The sequence below is a fragment of the Panthera tigris genome, chromosome D3 (genome assembly GCF_018350195.1).
Source record: "Panthera tigris isolate Pti1 chromosome D3, P.tigris_Pti1_mat1.1, whole genome shotgun sequence".
Taxonomy (NCBI): Eukaryota; Metazoa; Chordata; class Mammalia; order Carnivora; family Felidae; genus Panthera; species Panthera tigris.
Genome location: NC_056671.1, coordinates 8,343,921 through 8,357,418, shown reverse-complemented (window position 1 = coordinate 8,357,418; position 13,498 = coordinate 8,343,921). Strand labels below are relative to the sequence as shown.

General features: G+C 42.9%; 1 protein-coding gene across 2 annotated transcripts; it reads left to right on the top strand.

Moving 5' to 3' along the window:
• The first annotated feature begins 123 nt into the window (after positions 1-123).
• Positions 124-13,498, top strand: GPN3 (GPN-loop GTPase 3). Of its 2 annotated transcripts, none has more exons than XM_042962355.1 (8): positions 124-242; positions 3,498-3,606; positions 8,535-8,702; positions 9,940-10,064; positions 10,762-10,877; positions 10,997-11,093; positions 12,042-12,170; positions 12,732-13,498. In XM_042962355.1, the coding sequence occupies exons 2-8, from the start codon at positions 3,516-3,518 to the stop codon at positions 12,792-12,794; spliced, it is 789 nt and encodes a 262-aa protein (XP_042818289.1). In that variant the 5' UTR covers positions 124-242; positions 3,498-3,515; the 3' UTR covers positions 12,795-13,498. The 2 variants fall into 2 exon arrangements, with proteins under 2 accessions (XP_042818289.1, XP_007079657.3); XM_007079595.3 differs by having other exon boundaries at positions 124-282.

Sequence of the window (13,498 nt, the reverse complement as noted above, 5' to 3'; positions counted from 1 at the left end):
CCCTCCCGCCCTCCCCGAAGTTTCCTGAGAACGCGTTTCACACGAGATGTGACCTGCGGGATGCTCCGTAGTCTGGGATGTAGCAGAGCGGAAGGTACAGAAGGACTTTGGATTGCGATTGGTTCGCAAGTCGTGTTCCCGGAATTCAGTCAGCGCCGCGCGAAGGCTGAAGGGAGCGGGGCGGTGGGACCTTGTGTCGAGCCGCCAGCAGCACCCGGGACTTGGAGTGCCGGTATGCCTCGGTATGCGCAGCTGGTCATGGGCCCGGCAGGCAGCGGGAAGGTGAGCATTTGGCGGGAGAAGAAGAGAAAAGTCCGAGCTCGTGGGAGGCAGGGAGGTTCTGGTCCTGACGGCGGGACCGGCGCATGCGTTTACTGGGGACCCTGGGCAGCTCGCCTCTGCAGTCTGTGCTTCAGTGCTCTTTTTGTTGTGGTTTTGAAGGTGGAGTAACTAACGATGGTTGCTAATGTTTATAATGTGCCTGTACCCCAGATACTGCGTTTAAACACTGTGCGAGAAGTCCTATTCTCATTTTACAGAAAACGAGACACAGAAAGGTTAAGTTCTTTGCCCAGGATCACACAGCTAGTAAGTAAGTGACGGCTGGAATTTGAATCGTTTTGTGTAACTCCACAATCCCGCCCTCTCGCGCTCTTGGAAGGTTCAAGTGTGGTCTCATCAATCACTGTTTCTTAGAGGTTGAGACGTGGACTTCTGGTATTTGAGGCGCTTTTAGGAGGTACATGGACCTAACATTAGTGAATATTGAATCATGTATTGAGAACGTTACTCCCTTTTCAATTCTCTTTCAGTTTGCATTGAGGTGAAATTGGCAGTTTGGTGCTTGTGTATCTAACACTTCTTTAATCCCCAGGTCTCTTCCGCGGTCGGATCTTAGAGCTTTTGACAGACATTTGTATTTAGCTAGAACAAATAGACCTTTAAAGGTACCTTTTAAGGTACCTTTAATTTTACGGTTACCTTCATGTTATGATAAATATACCTGGCTTCCTGTTTACAATAGAGATTTTTTTTTTTCTTGTAAGCAAGTATTAGCAGAGTGATATGAGGGTCATTCAGATATTGCAGAAATGGTGAAGATACTGGTCAAATAACAGGAGTGTGAAAAGCTCTGGAGTCTGGAAGTCTTGTCTGGCTTCAATCTTGAAGACACTGTTCTAAGGCTTGACCTCTAATGGGTGCAGGAGATCTACATGTGACTGTAATATAGCCCTTGCCTACCCAGTGCCTGTAGTCTATTTGGGAAGACTGATAGGTGTCTTGTTAATTAAAATATAGTGTGATGCATGGAGAGGGCCTCCTGTTAGAGAGAATGGTATGTGAAAAGTCACTGAGGAGAAAGGTTAATAGAAGTTATCTTCTATAGTCCAGATCAATTTTCTTTTCTTTTTCTTTTTTTTTTTTTTTTTTTTAACTTTTTTAACGTGTATTCATTTTTGAGAGAGACAAAGAGAGACAGAGCATGAGCACAGGAGGGGCAGAGAGCAAGGGAGACACAGAATCCGAAATAGGCTCCAGGCTCCGAGCTGTCAGCACAGAGCCTGATGCGGGGCTCGAACTCACAAACTGTGAGACCATGACCTGAGCTGAAGTCGGACGCTTAACTGACTGAGCCACCCAGGTGCCCCAGATGAATTTTCTGACTGTGTTAGACAAGTACCTTTCTCTAAATTTTTGATGCCTGCTATCCAAAGTACTCACTGAGCATGTTCTTTTTGCCAGGCACTGTTCTGGGCCCCGGGGGTTGTATCGTGAATAAAACACACATACACACATTTCTGCCCTTGTAGAGTTTATATCTGAACATATTAAGTCAGCCAATTAGAAACAATTATCAAGCATTTATTATGTATCAGGTGCCACGCTAGTTTCTGGGCTTGTAAAACTGAATAAGACGCATCCTTGCCCTTTTTTTTTTTCTTTCTTTCTTTTCTTTTTTCTTCTTCTTTTTTTCAATTTTAGAGAGCACACAAGTGGGAGAGAGGGACAGAGGGGGGGGGGGAATCTCAGAGAGAGAGAGAGAGAGAGAGAGAGAGAGAGAGAGAGAGAATCTCAAGCAGGGTCCACACTGGGCATGGAGCCTGACACAGGGCTCAATCCCACAACCCTGGGATCACCACCGGAGCCGAAATCGAGAGTCATATACTCTACCGAGTCACCCAGGCGCCCCAACACATCCCTGCCCTTAAATAGAGAGTAGGAAAGACAGACAAGTAGCCTAGAGATTTTAACATAGTGTGTTAAGGATTACATGAGGGATAAAGAATTCTCTAAACCAAAAGTTGCAAACTGATAGCCTATCTCTAGGCTATTTATTGACCTCAGTGTGCTCTCATCTTGAAATATTCTTCCCCTGGCTGGCAAGCACATTCACATCCCTTGGCTCAAACATTCCCCCCCTCAGGGACATCATCCCTGACCACCTACCTAAATCTTTGTTTGGACTGTAATCATCCTGGTAAGGATATTGTGTGTTACATAGACATTGTGTGTGCTGCATGGTATGATCAGAAATCTTCTTTTTAAATTCCACTTTTTGCATGTTAGAGCAGCAGGGAGCCTTAGTGATCGTAGAGGCCATCCCAGTTAAAAGATTAGAAAACTGAGCAGGGGGGCACCTGGCTGGTTCATTCCGCACAGCATGCATCTCTTGATCTCAGGGTTATAAATTCAAGCCCCATGTTGGGTGTAGAGATTACTTAAAATCTTAAGGGGCGCCTGGGTGGCTTAGTCGGTTAAGCGTCCAACTCTTGTTCTTCGCTCGGGTTATGATCTCGCAGTTCATGAATTCGAGCCCTGCATATGGCTCTGTGCTAATGGTGTGGAGCCTGCTTGGGATTCTGTTTCTCCTCTCTGCCCCCGCCCCTCTCAAAAAATAAATAGGGGCACTTGGGTGGCTCAGTCGGTTAAGTGTCTGACCTTGGCTCAGGTCATGCTCTCATGGTTCGTGGATTTGTGCCCCATGTTGGGCTCTCTGCTGACAGCTTGGAGCCTGGAGCCTGCTTCAGATTCTGTGACTCCCTCTCTCTCTCTGCTCCTCCCCCACTCATGCTCTGTTTCTGTCTCAAAAATGAATAAAGGTTAAAAAAAAGTTTTTAAATTAAATAAACAAACATAAAACCTTAAAAAAAAAGAAGAAGAAGAAGGGAAGGGAGGGAGGGAGGGAGGGAGGGAGGGAGGGAGGAAGGAAGGAAGGAAGGAAGGAAGGAAGGAAGGAAACAAATGAGCAATGTAGAGAAGCAATTTCCCTAAAGTTATGCATGAGTCCCAGCCAGGTCTGGATCCGCAGCCCAGTCTGGTGTCCCTGACTCCCAGCCCAGTACCTTTCCTGTTTTCAGTCAGATTTTTGGTCAATAAAGGCATAGTTTTACTCTTAGTGGATACTAACCAAGGGATATGGAGAGTCCTCCTGGGGGTGTAGGGGGCTGTACTACTCTGCCTGTTGCTTTGACCCCTCATGCCTTGTGACATTACAGAGCACCTACTGTGCCACCATGGTCCAGCACTGTGAAGCCCTCAATCGATCTGTCCAAGTTGTGAACCTAGATCCTGCAGCAGAACACTTCAACTACTCCGTGATGGCTGGTGAGTCCTCAGCAGGGCCTTCCCCCTCCTTCAGGAAAAATAAGGGGGTGGAGAAACCATAAGTGCAGGCTGCTTGGCACAAAAGCTGAAATTTTTAATTACTACAGTTTGCTTCCCTGTTTTATAGTGAACAGCATGAGGCTGAATGTCATTTGTGACATCCACTCATGTGGACATAGGTGACAGTATCCTTTCCTGGTCTTTGGTTTAAGAATTAAGTGAGTAGACTCCTCCCTTGTCACACTTCCCTTCTGTCCCTTTCATGCTTAGTCCTGCTGTGGTGAATCAGGTTTACTGCTGATCATAGTATAAGTAAGCAGCCTGTTTTGTTTTTTAAAATTCTTTTAATTTATTCATTCAGTTGAGCACATGCTTTATAAACATTGCAGATTGTCCTAAGGATTGCAAATAGGCTGATGAGAGGGAATAAGTGGGGAAGTTGATTGAGGAAGGGTAGTCGGGGAAAAGTCTCAGGAAGGGAGATTTGGACCCAGACCTGATGATGATAGTAATGTGCTCACCAAGCAGGGGAGATGCCTTCCAAGATGAGGGAATGTCAGGGCAATAAACAGCCTAGAGACAGGAAGGGGTTTGGTGTGTTCCAGAAAAAGCAAGTATGTCAATGAGCTGGAACATAATGAGTGAAGCAAAGAAGTGCCAGTAGGACATGAGAAGTTTGGGTTTTATCCTGTGTTCTTAGTCCGTTTGAGCTACCTTAACAAAACCCCACAGGCAGGGCAGCTTATAAACAACAGAAATGTGTTTCTCATGGTTCTGGAGGCTGGAAGTCCAAGATCAGGATGCCAGCAGAGTCAGGTTCTGGTCAAAGACATCTTCTAGGTGGCAGACTGCTGACTCCCATGTCCTCATATTATGGAAGGGGACAAGGGACCTCTCTGGGGCCTCCCAAAGGCTCCAGCTCCTAATATTATCACCTTGGGCATTAGGTATTCAACATAGGAATTTCAAGGGGACACAAACATTCAATCTATAGTACCTATCAGCAGTAGAATACCATTGGAGGGTTTAAAGCAGAGGAGGGGATTGACATCCGATATACTTTTTTTTTTTTAAAGAAATACAGTCACCTTTTTTTTTTTTTTTTTAAGTTTATTTATTAATTTTGAGAGAGAAAGCAAGCACAAGTGGGGAGGGGGGCAGAGAGAGAATCCCAAGTAGGCTCTGCACAGTCAGCCCCAACAAGGGGCTTGAACTCATGAACTGTGAGGTCATGACCTGAGCCAAAATCAAGAGTTGGATGCTTAACTCACTGAGTCACCCAGGTGCCCCAATATACATTTTTAAAGATAATGACTCCCAGATGAAAAACAGAGATTCTAGGGGTCAGGAGTAGCAGGGACTAGCAGTATAGCTCTTGAAAATGTCTAGGTGGCTTGGACTAGTGTGGTTATGGTACAGATGGAAAGAAGTAGATGGATTTGGTATCTACTTTGCAAATGGAATTAGCATTCTGTGGGAGAGTGAACCAGAAGGGTGTAAGAAAGGGAGGAATCATCAAGGGTGACTCTTAGATCTCTGACTTGAGTGTCCTGAATTGCTGAAGAGAGCATGTGGTACCATTTACCAGGAAGGAGGACAAGTCTGTTTAGGTTAGGGCAGTTCTCTTTGCACTTACTAAGCTGGAGATGTCTGACATATCTAAGAGGCAGCGTCAGGGAACCAATTGGATATAATAGTCTGGGACTCTGGGACAAGGTCTGGCCTAGAGATATAAGTTGGCAAATCAGCAGCATATAGACAGAACATAAACCTCCAGGCCTGGATGAGATCATCTCAGGAGGAAGTATGGTGAGAGAAGAGAACCCAAGGCCAAGCCTTGAATTTGTCTGATCTTCAGAAGTCTGGTGGAGGCAGTGGAGTCAGTGAGATAGGAAAGCCAGAAAAATGTTGTATCACAGAAGCCAGGAGGAGAGACAGTTTCAAGAAAGAGCTTGTGCTTGGTGATGTTCTTGATGGTTAGGAGTTCATGTAAGATGAGGACAGAAGTGGGGGCGCCTGGGTGGCTCAGTCGGTTAAGCGTCCGACTTCGGCTCAGGTCACGATCTCGCGGTCCGTGAGTTCAAGCCCCGCGTCGGGCTCTGGGCTGATGGCTCGGAGCCTGGAGCCTGCTTCCGATTCTGTGTCTCCCTCTCTCTCTGCCCCTCCCCCGTTCATGCTCTGTCTCTCTCTGTCTCAAAAATAATAAAATAAACATTTAAAAAAATTAAAAAAAAAAAAAAAAAGATGAGGACAGAAGTGGGTGTTAGACGTGGGGACATGGAAGTGGTTGGTGGTAACTGTGCCTAGAAGTTTCAGCAGAGCAGTTTGAAGAGTGGCCCGGAGGTGATGCAGTGACGCGGACAGGAGACAAAGTTTCACTGTGAAAGGAGCAGAGAAGTGGGATGAGAACTGGAGGGGATAGGAGGATCAGGGGAGGTTTCCTTTTAACCTTGGAGATGCTAACTGGAACACTGGGTCGGACTTGATTGCTGAAGAGAACGATCCAGTAGAAAAAGAAACTGAAAATGCCAGACGGTGGGAATAACTTCACAAGTGAGAAAGGGAGGGGAAATCCCAAACAAGTGGAGGGTTTTGCCTTCACTAGGAGTGGGGGGCTTTTTTTTTTTAAAGAAATTATCTCTTCTATTTTTAAGAAATAGAATCAACATGGGGCTCAAACTTAATAACACCGCGATCAAGAATTGCATGCTCCACTGACTGAACCACCAGGTGTCCCTGGAGTGGGGTGCTTCTTCCTTGCAAGCAGAGGGAAGGCAGGGTGGAAGGCACCATGTAATAGTGGTGGTGGGAATATGGGAAATTCTCTTTGGTTGGCTTCTGATTTCTGTCAATGATATTTGTGCCATCAGGACGTTAGAGTGGCTGGAAGCGGGTGCGAGTGGGGTGGAGGAGGCAGGTTGAATAGTCCTCTTCCTTGAAAAAACATCATTGCATTGCTTTGGGATTGTTTCGTTGCACCCAACAAAAAGCACTCAAGCCAGCTTATATAAAAGGATTATTTAGAATGAATAAGGGAATCTCTTACAAAACCCAAGAGGAAGGCTTTATGAGAGACTAGAACCCAAAACACAAAAACTAACAGAAACTAAAGCCGGCTTTCTGTCTTTCTCTGCCTTTTTCTCTCTCTTACAGACCAGCTTTCTCCGCTTCAGGTGGCCCAGCAAAGTGCCTCCAACTTCAGGTTCACATCCCTTTCTGGTCCAGGTGTCTTAATGACTGACTTGTGTCCTTTTATTTATTTATTTATTTTAATTAAAAAAAATTTTTTTAATTTATTTATTTTTGAGAGATAGAACACGAATGGAGGAGGGGCAGAGAGAGAGAGAGAGACACAGAATCTGAAGCAGGCTGTAAGCTCTGAGCTGTCAGCACAGAGAGCAACCCATGAACTGCGAGATCATGACCTGAGCCAAAGTCGAATGCTTAACTGACTGAGCCACCCAGGCACCCCTTGAGTCATCCTTTTAGAAGACCTATTTCATTGTCTCAACTTGGGTCAGATGTTTATCCCCTTGATAGGGAGAGGAAGTGCATAGGAAAATATTATCCATATAAACATGTCTATGAGTGAGGCATTTCTCTGTGAACAGAGATTATAGTTTTGTTTGGTTTTGTTTTTTAATGTTTATTTATTTTGGGGAGAGAGAGACAGAACGTGAGCAGGGGAGGGGCAGAGAGAGAGACACAGAATCCAAAACAGGCTCCAGGCTCTGAGCTGTCAGCACAGAGCCTGACACAGGGCTCGAACTCAGGATCATGACCTAGTCCGAAGATGGACGCCTAACCGACTTAGCCACCCAGGTGCCCCCAGAGATTGTAGGTTTGAGCACAAACATAAAAAACCTGTGGTAGAAAGTTATAAGGAATAAATTTCCAAAATTAGCAGTAGAGAAGAACTATACATATACCAGAATTTTTAAGCTCCCGCTATAGGTGATTTAGCTACATTATCCCATGGAGTCTTCATCCTTCTACCCCAGCATATATGATTTGTCCGCCATTTTATAAATAAAGAAAGTGAGATGCAGAGAGGTTACATAGCTTCCCTGAGGTCATGATGTTAAGAAATAGCAGTTGGTTTTCTTGGTTTGGTTTTGTTGTACTTGTTTTAGAGTAAGTAGTATATATTCACATGGTTCAAAATGCAAAAGGTACAAAGAGTAAGTATACAGGAAAACGTCTCCCTCCCAGCTCTGTGTCTCATTAATCAGCTCCCCTACCTGGAGGCATCCAGTGTTGCCAGTTTCTAGGATGGTTTTCCGTATAGAGTCTGTGCATATAAAATCAAATATGTGTATTATTATGTATATAGTGAATCTTTGTTTTTTTGTTGTTGTTGTTGACACATATGATGGCATTTTTACACAGAGTTCTGTACCTTAAACTTTTCACTTGAAGGTATACCTGGGAGGGCCGCCTAGGTGGCTCATTCGGTTAAACGTCCAACTTCAGCTTAGGTCATGATCTCGTGGTCTGCAGGTTGGAGCCCCACATCGGGCTCTGTGCTGACAGCTGGGAGCCTAGGGCCTGCTTCAGATTCTGTGTCTCCCTCTCGATCTGTCTCTCTGTCTCTGTGTCCATCCTCGCGTGCTCTCTCTCTCTCTCTCTCTCTCTCTCAAATAAACGTTAAAAAATAAAAATAAAAAAGTAGACCTGGAAGACTGTATCACATGCATACTTAAAAGAACTTCTCCTTTTTATGGCTACATAGGATTCCATTATCTGGCTATATAGTAATTTATTTAATTAGTTCCCACAAATACTGCTACTTGATCAGAAGTGAATAACCATGTACAGGAATAGTTTCATATATGTGATTTTTTTATATAATTATTAACTCTCACTAGTGAGGATAACAATTTTTGAATGGATGTTCTTATATTCTGGGCCCTGTCTATCTTTTGCAGACATTCAAGAGCTGATCGAGGTGGATGATGTCATGGAGGATGACTGTCTGCGGTTTGGTCCCAATGGAGGATTGGTATTTTGCATGGAATACTTTGCCAATAATTTTGACTGGCTAGAGAACTGTCTTGGCCACGTAGAGGATGACTATATCCTTTTTGACTGTCCAGGTAAGTCTACAATTTGAACATGACCTTTTCCTTGAAGTTGTGCTGGCTCTATCCTCAGTGAGAAAAAGTGGACTGAGCCTTTGTAGCTCTAAACCATATTGCAGTGAAGTATAAAGCTCTTATTCATTGACTCTAACTCATTCATGAGTTTACTGAGGGTTTACTTTGTATGCTGGGAATACCATACAGAGCCAGGAAGCCATGGCCTTTGCTGTCACGGAGCCCTCAGTCAAGTGGAAGTGCTAAACAGAATGGACAAAATCACCCAAATTATTATTTAATATTCATTTTTGGTAGGTTCTCCACAGGAGTAGTACAGACCCCCACATAGCAAGATTAGGAGTCTTCTGATCAAGTGGCCCGTAAGCTGGGCTGTGAGGTGAAGGTGAGGGAAACCATGGTCCAGGCAGAGGGCACAGCATGCCAAAAGCCTTGAGACAGGAAAAAGTGAGATGGGTTTGGGGCACTGAGAAGGCCAGTGTGGCTGGAGTACTGAAAACCCAGGGAAATGTCATGAGGTGAGGCTGATGGGGGACACATAATCACACACAACTTCTTAAGCCAAATTGTGAATTTTATTTTATTTTACTTTTAATGCTTATTTATTTTGAAAGAGAGAGAAAGAGACAACGAGCTGGGGAGGGGCAGGAGGTGGGGGGGACAGAGGATCCAAAGCGGGCTCTGTGCTGACAGCAGAGAGCCCAATGTGGGGCTCAAACCCACAAACCGTGAGATCACGATCTGAGCCAAAGTTGGATGCTTAACCAACTGAGCCATCCAGGCGCCCCTATTTTTTTTAATATTTATTTATTTATTTTGAGAGAGAGAGAGCGAGCAAGCACGTGCAGGAGAGAGGCGGAGAGAGAATCCCAAGCAGGCTCCCGACATGGGGCTAAATCTCACGAACCATTAGATCATGACCCAAGCCAAAAATCAAGAGTCAGGTGTTTGACTGAGCCACCAAGCTGCCCCAAAATTGTGAATTTTAGACTTGAGTCTAACCTAGATGTGATCATTTGTGCCCTCACGTTATTTTCCCTTGCTTTTAATTGAACCTACAGAAAAGTGTATATATCCCAAGCATACAGCTTGATGAATATTCCCAAACAACACACACCTTTGTAGCACTTGCTTTTGATTCCCTTTATTAACCATTTTTAGAAAATTTTTTTTCACGTAATTTAATGAGTTCACATATTTCCTGTTTATAATAGTCTTGTTATTATTCTTCATGTAGGTCAGATTGAGCTGTATACGCACCTGCCTGTGATGAAACAACTGGTCCAGCAGCTGGAACAGTGGGAGTTCCGAGTCTGTGGAGTTTTTCTCGTTGACTCTCAATTCATGGTGGAGTCTTTCAAGGTTTAGATCAATCATACCGATTTTTTAGTCATGGGTATACGCAGGTGACAGTCTTCTTTAATCACTGTGTGATTCTGGACATTTCAAAACGGTATTCCAGAATTATTTAGTATCCCTTATTCAGTTATTATAATGATGTATTTTTAAGTCAAAATATATCATATAGATTTGGGGGAACTACTTACCAAGAAAAATAAAGCAAGTGCATAGTTTATAAGTCTATTTTTGATTCTCTGAGGGCCTTTGGTCTAGCTTATGAACTGTATTTCCCATTAATCGCTCTTAAGGAATATTCGATGAAAAGAAGTTAAACATCTAGATTGAGGTTTGTGATCACTGTAAATTTTTTTTTAAGATTTTATATTTAAGTAATTCCTACACCCATGTGGGGCTTGAACTTACAGCCCCAAGATCAAGAGTTGTGTGCTCAGATGACCAAGCCAGCCGGACTTGGTAATTTACAATTGTAATTTACGATCACTGTAAATTAAATCTGCCTCTTTCTTCTTTATTCTCACCTTTGGAAACCAAGGGTCAACCATCTGATGAATGGACTGTCTTTTCTTTAGGATTAGCATTTCTTTTACTTAGGCCAGTTTTGTTCCAGTGAGGAGTAAAAGCCTCTCTTTTATGCAGAGAGCAGCAAATTTTATTGGCAACAATTAATTTATCTTCCCTTTTCTGTTTCCTCCTTCAGTTCATCTCTGGCATCTTGGCAGCCCTGAGTGCCATGATCTCTCTAGAAATTCCACAAGTTAACATCATGACAAAAATGGATCTGCTGAGCAAGAAAGCTAAAAAGGAAATTGAAAAGTGAGTTCACTTCTTCCATTATCATCAGATTTTAATTGCAGAGATGTGACATTCTGTCAGTCTACAAAATGTTCCTGATTTATTCTTCGTTTTATTCATCATTTTTCTCTCCTTCGAAGGTTTCTAGATCCAGACATGTATTCTTTATTAGACGATTCTGCAAGTGACTTAAGAAGCAAAAAATTCAAAAAATTGACTAAAGCTATATGTGGACTGGTAAGCTTTCAAGTTTTGTTTTCTTTTTTTTTTAAGTTTATTTATTTTGAGAGGAAAGAGAGAACCAGTGGGGAGGGACAGAGAGAGGGGGGATACAGAGGATCCGAAGCTGACTCTGTGCTCATAGCAGAGATCCCGATGCGGGGCTTGAACTCACAAACCAATGACATTATGACCTGAGCCTAAATCGAGAGTCAGATGCTTAGCCCACTGAGCCACCCAGGCTCTCATCAAGTTTGTTTTTTTTTTTAAAAAACCCGACCATAACCTGGTTAGCTGTTTACCCATAGCTAGTCAGTGGCCACTATTACAGGAAGCAGAGTCCAACCCTATTCCTTGCAAAAGGGAGGAAGGTAGGGGCAGGCTGTGGCCAGTCTGTAGCTTAAATTATTTACTTTCTTACTTACTTACTTATTTATTTATGAGAGCACACGTGTATGCACACACGGGGAGGGGCAGAGGGAGAGAGAGAATCTTAAGCAGGTCCCACACCCAGCACATAGCCTGATACAGGGATCATGACCTGAGCCGAAATCAAGAGTCAGACACTTAACCAGCTGAGCCACCCAGGCACCCCTCAGGAGTTTAATTTAGAAGTAGTTATTGGCAGTAGCTGATAAGTTAACTGATGTGTCTACTATTCTAAGCTTTCTGGGGAGGTCAGAACTGTCTGTGCCCTTTTGAAATTCTTGGTGGTTGTTGAATTCAGATAAATGCGTATGAAACAGTAAGTGTCTAGTTAAATAGTAAGTTAATGAGTATCCGGGAGGTCAGAGGCCAGAAAAATCAATGATGATTTGCTGTTGTTCTGTGTCTGTCCCTCCTCCCCCCCTTCCACATGCAGATGTTTTAAATCGGAAGTATAAATGGTTATAAACGAAAATGTAAGTTGAAAGTTAAGTCTTGTACAGCTTCAGAATGACCCTTTCTGAAATTCCCAACTTATAGATTGATGACTACAGCATGGTTCGATTTTTACCTTATGATCAGTCAGATGAAGAAAGCATGAACATTGTGTTACAGCATATTGATTTTGCCATTCAGTATGGAGAAGACTTAGAATTCAAAGAACCAAAGGTAATTTTGATTATTGGCTTTTGGTATCAATGTTTGCCGGCACTCAGTGGCCTCTTAACATATTCCCAGCAACTCCTTAAATTTTGTCTTAGCAGCAGTGGTAATCTGGGCTTTTCTGGGAGTTCTCTGAAATTGACATCTTTGCTCAACAAGCAGTATCAGTTCTACTCCCTGTTATTGAGGCTACAGTATTATTAAGTTTCTTTGTTCTCAGGGTGTGGGGGCGTGTGCAGAGAGGAGATGAAATCCAATTGAACTTGGGCTCCCCTCACATGTCACTGGGAAGCCTGGTGGTAGTCATCGTAGGCCACTATCTCAGCAAAGTAGCTGAGAATCGGCAGGTGTAAACTCAAGTGAGAAGTGCTTCCAATGAGATACAGGCACTTTGATTTACCACTTAGCTGGAAAAATTCTATCACTCATGCCTTTTGTCACTGTAAAATACACCTAAAATGCAGTTGGGCATTATCTCCTGGTAGGGCATTACCTGAAAAATACGTAAGCACATACTAGGTCTACCTTAGGGGAAATGAATATTTTCTATTTTGTTCTTTGTGTCAGGAACATGAAGATGAGTCGTCTTCTATGTTTGATGAATATTTTCAAGGACACCAGAATGAATGAAGAATTTTTAAAATAGTAACCATATACGTGAAGCACTGTGGCTGAACCAGCAAGACATTGTTCCCTTCAAAGGATGCAGTACTAGAAAGCTACTTATTTTAATGAAAAAAATAATACTTGGCTCTTTAGCAGCAGCATGCCTGAATCAAGTTCTAGTTATTCTTCAATGGCTGGTGTTTCAGGTGGAATCTTTTAGTATCATTTTAACAGCATCAATTTAGATTTTAAATGTTGAAGTTGAAATGAATGCACATAGACTTGTATATAGTATGAATGAATGAGCACTTGTGGTACATTTAGGACCCAGTCTACTTTTATTTCTACTGTTGGGTTTTTGTTATTTTTGAAAGGTTTTTTTTTTTTTGGAAAGGCAGGGATTACTGTAATAAAACATATGTATGTGTGTCCAAAGGAAAAAAATCTAGAAGGATATAGTTAAGACCCATTGCTTACCTATATCTCTGAGTTTTCCTACTTTGAAAATGTATCATTTGTGTAATTAAAAAATGAAAAGTAACTTTTAAAATATATATGTATGTATATAAATAAAATAAATAGAAAATAGCACTAACCTTTCATTACACTCTTGTTTTCCAGTCAGAATTTGAAATACTCAGCCAGGGGCACCTGGGTGCCTCAGTCAGTTGAGCGTCCAACTTCTGATATCAGGATCAAAACAAAAGTCAGGAACCCAGGGTCATGGG

Coding starts and splice junctions, on each gene's coding strand:
- GPN3 (XM_007079595.3), top strand. CDS start 235: ATGCCTCGGTATGCGCAGCTGGTCATGGGCCCGGCAGGCAGCGGGAAG. Junction 10,065..10,761: donor TCATGGTGGAGTCTTTCAAG/GTTTAGATCAAT, acceptor TTCCTCCTTCAG/TTCATCTCTGGCATCTTGGC. Junction 11,094..12,041: donor CTAAAGCTATATGTGGACTG/GTAAGCTTTCAA, acceptor CCCAACTTATAG/ATTGATGACTACAGCATGGT.